We start from the raw sequence: 6,939 nt of genomic DNA, 5'->3' as shown, positions 1-6,939 counted from the left end.
GGTGACATGTGTGTCCTCCTGGAACCAAGGGAGCCCGGAGATATTTCTGAACCTCCCAGAATCCAGAGGCCATTGGGACCCTGCAGAACCTCCTGCATTCCAGTGCTCCTTGTGAAACTGCAGGCTCTCCTGGAACCCAAGGATTCCTGGAACACTGCAGAGCTCACGGAACCAAGGGGCCACTGTCCCACTGCAGCTCCTTCTGAAGCACAAGGGACCCTGGGACAATGGGAAATCTCCGAGAATCCAAAGGGCATTTTGGGACTGCAGGGCCCCATGGAACTAAAAGAACCTTTGGAGACTGTGGAAGCTCATGGAATCCAGGGGCCACTGGGACATATGGGGCCTTCTGGAACCAAAAGAACCCTGATAATTTCTGTGGGAACAAGTTAAGGCAGCAGCAGTTGCATTCAGTTAATCAGGATCCAAAAGGAGTGTTTTGGCCTTGACTGGTGTTTTCCATCCAGAGAGGGCTGTTTGCCAAAGTGGAAACCACTCGGAACGCTCTGCATGGCAGCCTGTGTTTTTCTCTGGTGGCTGAACACAGCCAGCACATGAGGGGAGGGGAATGTGTGGGATCAGGGCACTGCTTTGGGGCCATGCTGGGAATTCCAGTGGACTAAAAGACAAAGCCCAGGTGCTGTTTCCAAAGGAACCCCAATGAAAGGGGGACGCCGGAAAGATGGGTGGACAAGTCCTGAAATGGAACTCTGTGTGTGCAGCCTCATTTTCTCCTTCAGTGCCCACAGGAGAGGGGGCAAAAAGTGGGGGTTGGGACCCCAAAACTGTTTGGGGGGGGAAATGGGGATTCAGGGAACAATGGAAAAGTGGAAGGATTAGGGAGAAGGGTGAAATAGGTGAGGTGGTCTGGCGGGTCTGACGGTCTTTGGGCACAGGAAGGTTGGCAAAGCAGGGTGGTCCCCCTGAGCTTCCTATTTCTGTGGGTTGCTGGAGGCTGCTGGATCCAATCTCAGCCTTGGGTTATTCCAACAGTTTCCGTTTAGAGGAATTACAGAGGTGTGACTGCAACACTTTGGTCCCCCAGGTCTTAATGATGGCAAATCAGATCTATTGATAGAAATCAATTTATTTAGGGTTACAAATGATCAGACAAAAGATCTTCATCAGAATTATTTATTGCACAATAGACACACTAAAACTACCAGGAGTACAGGATAAGATAGGACAGTGCTCTACACTAAAGCAATTGTTGAAGCAATTCTACTCAAGCTGGCACAAAAGCAAGAATTCTTAATTAGAGATGGATGGAACTTCCCCAGAACAATGCTCGTGGGGAGATCTCTGCTCTCAGCCTCCAGCAGTGACCTTGGGGGGTCCCCAGTCATGGCAGGAATCTCCACACATCCCCAAGAAAGGTTCTGTTGGAAGAAGCTGCCCCTGGGAAAGGGGACTGGCCCATTCTGGTCAAAAGGGATGGACTGACAGTCACTGGACTCCAGGGGTTGCCTCACCATCAGGGGCTTTATTCGGGGTGGAAGCAGCGGCCGAAGCTCTTCCCACAGTCGGGGCACTGGTGGGGCTTCTCTTACTGGTGGGTCCGTTGGTGTTTGGTCAAGGCAGAGCTCTGGGTGAAGCTCTTCCCACACTCCCCACACTTGTAGGGTTCCTCCCTGGTGTGCATGCGCTGGTGCCTGACAAGGTGGGAGTTCCGACTAAAGCCCTTCCCACAGTCGGTGCAGCGGAAGGGCCTCTCATCCGTGTGCGTCCGCTCATGCCTGAGAAGATGTGAGCTGGTCTGAAACCTCTTCCCACATTCCGAGCACTTGTAGGGCTGTTCTCCAGTGTGGATGCGCCAGTGGATGCGGAGGTTGGAGCTGTCCTTGAAGCTCTTCCCACATTCCCCACACATGTAGGGCTGTTCCCCAGTGTGGATGCACTGGTGTCGGATCAGGTGGGAGTTCTGGTGGAAGCTCTTCCCACATTCCCCACATGTATAGGGCCGTTCCCCAGTGTGGATGCGCTGGTGTCTGAGCAGGTTGAAGCTCTTCCCAAAGCTCTTCCCACATTCCAAGCACATGAAGGGCTTCTCGCTGCTGGGAGGCTGCTCAGGGACCACCAGGTCAGAGCTCCCCCTCAAGGTCCGGCCACCTTCCCGGCACAGGCTGGCTCTTTCCTCCTCAGAGCACCCTGGGATGGCTTTGGAGCCCCTCCTGCGGGGGGATCTCCGGCCCTTTTCCTCCCCGCTGCCTTCCTGCGCCGGGGAGCCCTTCAAAACGGCCTCTCCCACCAGGGTCTCACGGGGGGATTTGTCCTCCGGGCTCTCCGTCCTCACCTCGGGGCCTGGGGCAGGAAGCAAGAAGGACAGGCAGGGGATTGGCCTCCGGCCCACAGGGAAGGCCAAGGACATCCCCCCAACTCCGGCCCCGGCAGGACGGCGGCGCCAGCGGGGTTGTCCTGCAGCCGGGGCCATGCTCGGCTGACAGAGCCAGCACAACACCCGCCCAAAGGGACACTGACTTCCTCCTCACCTGCCTGGGGGGACCAAGGCATCTTCCTCTTCCTCGCAGCCTCCTCCTCCATCCGCCCAAGCTTTGGGAAGGACAAATCCTGATGGGGGGAAAACAAGGGCTGAGCGCGTTGGCTTGGGGGTTCCTCCTGCCCAAGTCCATCTCTAGAACTCACCGGGCATCCTGTGTCCATAAAAACCTCCAAAACACCAAGATTCAGCTCAGAAAAACCCAAACCATCGAGATTCAGGCAAAAAACCCTCTCAGAAATAGTGAGGGACGGCTGTGCCCAAGGCACCCAAACAGCCCCACAGGCCAGGGGACACCAGAGGCTGCCCCAGGGCAATGACAGCAGGGAGCGGATCGGGCCCCCTGTCACGTGGGCGGGCTCTGGGTTCAGCCTGACCAGGGGCAATGTGGCACCAACAGCACGGCCTCGACCGCTGGCTCAGCACAGGGGGCCCGAGCTCCCCCCTCTCCAGGCTCTCGGGGCTCTCACAGCTCCCCCCTCTCTCCAGCCTCCCCCATTCTCCAAGGATCAAGGCATGGGGACACCAAGGCACCCGCACAGCAATGCCGTTCCTGCTCTCCTCCCTCCCCTTACCCTTCCCCACCCTGTTTCCATTGGCCCACAAACCCCAGCTCCCTTTGGGGGTGACCCACCGCCCCTCACGCTCCCTTTGGGGGTCCCACCCGCTCTTTTCGCTTCTCTCGCCCCTTTCCCATCGTGGCCGCTCCGCTCACCCGACAGCGGCAGGAAGGGCAGGGACAGGGGCAGAGCAGCAACAGCAGGAAAACAAGCACCTCCCCATCCCACGGGTGCCTGGGAACAGGGAACTCATTCCAAATATCCTGGGGGGAGTGCGGGAAGTCGGGACATACTGGGGCTGCCAGCACAGATTTCCTTGTGAAGTCTGCAGTGAGTCAAGCTCTGGAGAGGAGATTGTGCCCCATGGATGGGATTGCAGAGACTCCCTCAGGTCCCCACCAGGAATCAGCAACCAGCAAAAGACACCAAAGGCCCCCCCAAAGAGTTCTGAGGGAGTGTCCTGTAGGGAGGGGACAGTGTCACCCCACCAGGGCAGGGCTGGCAAGTGGGAGGCTGCTCCAGGGCTCTGCAAGAGGCCTCGTGCTCTGCTCGGCCCCACCACTGCCTGGTACCAACACCCCCGGCTGCCCCCGGCCCTGGGCAGCTCTGCTGCCACAGGCTGTGCCCTCACCGTGGTCCTGCAATGGCCCTGCCTGTCCCTCACCCGGGGCCCTGCCCGTGGCCCTGTCCCTTGGCTCTCTCTCTGCCAGCTCAGTGTGGGGCACACGGGCTGGGGGTCCCTCCCAAGCCCCCCGGGCAGCCGGCGTTGGCTGGGGGGATGTGAGGGCTGGGCCTGCTCAGCACAGCCCCGGCCTCGTGCCCAGCGCCTCTTTCCTGACCCACACAAGAGCTTCCCGGCCCCCCCAGGGCTCCCCTGCTGCTGCCTCTGCTCCTGGCCCTGCCTTTGCTGCTCCCTTGCCTGGGGCAGCGGCTGCAGGGGGGGATGGCAGCAGCTTCAGCTCCACGGCACTTCCTGGGGGGAGCTCAGCCCGGGGGGACGGGCAGGGACCTGATGGGGATGGACAGGGGCCCAGCAGGGACAGACAGGGCCTGCAGGGGAAGGCACAGGGACAACCTGGCCCCCCACACTGCCAGGGCTGTCTCTGCTCCTCCTTGCAGGCTCCGTGGCCAGGCACAGTTTGTGTTCCTGGGTGCCCACCATCTCAGCACTTGGAGACGCTCAAATCAGCGCCCGCAGCTCTGCAGCAAAGCCCCAGCTCACCTGGCACACAGGGGATGGACACAGGTCTCCCCTGAGCCTCCTCTTCTCCAGCCTCAACACCCCCAGCTCCCTCAGCCTCTCCTCACACCACTTGTGCTCCACTCCCTTCCCCAGCCTCGCTGCTCTTCTCTGCACCTGCTCCAGCCCCTCCAGGGCCTTCCTCAACTCAGGGGCCCAGAGCTGGACACAGCACTCCAGGGGTGGCCTCACCAGCGCTCACTCCAGCCCAACAATCACTTCCCTGCTCCTGCTGACACACTCTTCCTCACACAGGTCCCTCTGCAGAGCCCTCCTGCCTTCCAGCACATCAACACACCCCCAGCTTGGGGTCACCTGCACATTTGCTGATGAAATGCCTGGTTCTGCAGCAGCTGCAAATGCTCAAGGGGCAGCAGGACCAAGTCAGGGACCTGCGGGGGTCTGGGGGGCTTTGGGGTCCGAGAGGCTCCTGGGGGAGCTGGGGAGGGGCTTTGGGGATTGGGGGTACAAACCAGGACAGACCAGCACAGAGCAGGACAGACCAGTACCTCCTCACTGCTCCCTAGATCTCTCCTGGAGCTGGGCCACCTTGTCCTGGGACACCTGAGCCCCCCCAGTGCCCTCCCAGTACAGCCCAGTGCCCCCAGTACAGCCCACTGTGTTCCTGTCCCAGGGTGATCCCTCTTTGGGGGGGGGCTGGAAGGGGTTTGAGGGGAGGCTGGGGGAGATTTGAGGGGGAGGTTGGATAGGAATTTGGGGGGTTTGGGGTGCTTTGGTGCATTTAGGGGAGTTAAAAGGCGTCTTGGGAGGTCAAAGGGATCTGTAGGGGGAGGGGATTAAAAGGAAAATGGGGGTTGGGAGACATTTGGGGTGGTTAATGATGTCTATGGGAAAAGAGGAGGGGCAGCACCAGGAGCAGGTGAGTCCTGATACCCCCTTGGGGTTCCCAAGACCTTCTCAGTGTCCCTAATTCCCCCCTTAACACCCTGAGACCCCCCTCGTGTCTCCAATGTCCCCAGGGCCACTCCATGGCCATAATTCCCCCTAATTCCACTGTCCCCATACCCCACCCCACTGTCCCCAAACCCCAACCCTGATGTCCCCAACCTTCCATCTCACCCCAGGAGCCCCCCCTGGACCCTCTGACACCAAAATCATCCCCCTCCCGACCACACTCACAGAAAGGCCAAGGGCATCTGGGGACACGTTGGGGACAGTTGGGGGGCTTTGAGGGGCACTGGGTGATTACTGGGGGATACTGGGACACACTGGGGGGAACCAGAGAGCACTGGGAGGACTGGGGGGTTACTGAGGGACACTGGGAGGGCACTGGGAGGGTCTGGGGGGGAACTGGGGCACACTGGAGGGCACTGGCATTGAACTGGGGAGTTACTGGAGGATACCAGGACAACGGGGGGGACACTGGGAGGTTACTGGACCATACTGGGGCTTACTGTGTGCTCACTGCAGGATCAGTGGGCCATCCTGGGCGACAGTGGGAGGTCACTGGGACACACTGGCTGGTCACTGAGGGGGTTACTGGGCCATACTGAGGGTAACTGGGAGGTCACTGGGATATACTGGGGGCACTGGGATCCCCTTACCCAGATGTGGTACATCTCCCCCCCCAGATTTTGGGGGGCATCCCTAGGACCCCTCCCCTGGGGGCTGGGGGACCCCTTGAACCTCATTGCTGGGCTTTAGGGGACCCCCTAAAATCCCCTCAAAACCCCTGAAATCCCCCCTCGACCCATCGAAACCTCCTCAAGGACCCCTCATCCCTCCCCAGCATCCTCTAAACCCTCTCAGTGACCCACAAAACCCACCTGAGACTCCCCAAGCCCATTCAGGGACTCCCAATCCCCCCCACGGGCCCTCCAAACCATCTGAGACACCTTAAACCCCCCAGAGACCCCAAAACTGCCTCGAAGGTCCCCGCAAAGCCTCCCAGGAACCCCAAACCTCCCCAGAGACCCCAAAGCCCACCTGGGACACCCCAAATCTTCTCAGAAAACAAAACCCCCATCAGAGCCCCCCAGAACCTTTCAGGGACCTTCAGTCTCCCCCTCGAGTCCTTTCAGGGACCCCTCAAAACGTCCCCGGGAACCCCCGAACCCCCCCGCTAAACCCTCCCGAGCCCTCCAGCCTTTCCACCCACAGCCGCGCTCCCCGCAGCCCCCGAGGGGATCCCCAGACCCCGCTCTCGCCGCCCCCCCCGCCAACTCACCCAGCGAAGCGCAGCGGCCGCAGGCGAGTCCTGCTCACTCCCGACCACGAGGCCAAAATGGCGCTCGCTCCGCGCGCCCTCCGCCTTTACAGACCCGCCCCGCAGCCAATCAGCGCGCGGCCACGGCCCCTGCCCGCCCTTCGCCACGCCCCTACCTGCGCGGTGCATTGTGGGAGTTGCAGTCCCTGCGGTGGGCCAGGATAGAACTTTTTGGGGTTTAGTTTTTCTGTCTTCTTTTATTTTCTCTTTTTTCTTTTCTTTCTTATTTCTTTCTTCTTTATTTATTCCCTTTTTTTATTTTTCCTTCTCTTTTTTATCTTTTCTCTCTTTTCTCATTGTTCCTTCTTTTTGTTTGAGTTTTTTTCTCATTTTTTCCTGTTTTTTCTTTCTTTTTTTTCTCCAAAGTCCAGACAACTTTAGAAATAAATTTAAAAGCCAACATAGTGCTATAAAT

General features: G+C 59.2%; 1 protein-coding gene across 1 annotated transcript; it reads right to left on the bottom strand.

Moving 5' to 3' along the window:
• Positions 1 to 1,450: 1,450 nt before the first annotated feature.
• LOC113999227 (gastrula zinc finger protein XlCGF49.1-like) lies at positions 1,451 to 6,653 on the bottom strand. Its single transcript, XM_027742514.2, has 2 exons — positions 6,486 to 6,653; positions 1,451 to 2,062 (listed from the first exon to the last, which is right to left on the bottom strand). The coding sequence occupies exons 1-2, from the start codon at positions 6,651 to 6,653 to the stop codon at positions 1,547 to 1,549; spliced, it is 684 nt and encodes a 227-aa protein (XP_027598315.2). The 3' UTR covers positions 1,451 to 1,546.
• Between the last annotated feature and the right edge of the window lie 286 nt (positions 6,654 to 6,939).

The sequence above is a fragment of the Pipra filicauda genome, unplaced genomic scaffold (assembly GCF_003945595.2).
Source record: "Pipra filicauda isolate LSUMZ 115617 unplaced genomic scaffold, ASM394559v2 scaffold687_size377397_pilon, whole genome shotgun sequence".
Lineage (NCBI taxonomy): Eukaryota > Metazoa > Chordata > Aves > Passeriformes > Pipridae > Pipra > Pipra filicauda.
The sequence above is the reverse complement of the archived record's forward strand: the minus strand, read 5'-3'. Positions and strand labels throughout refer to the sequence as shown.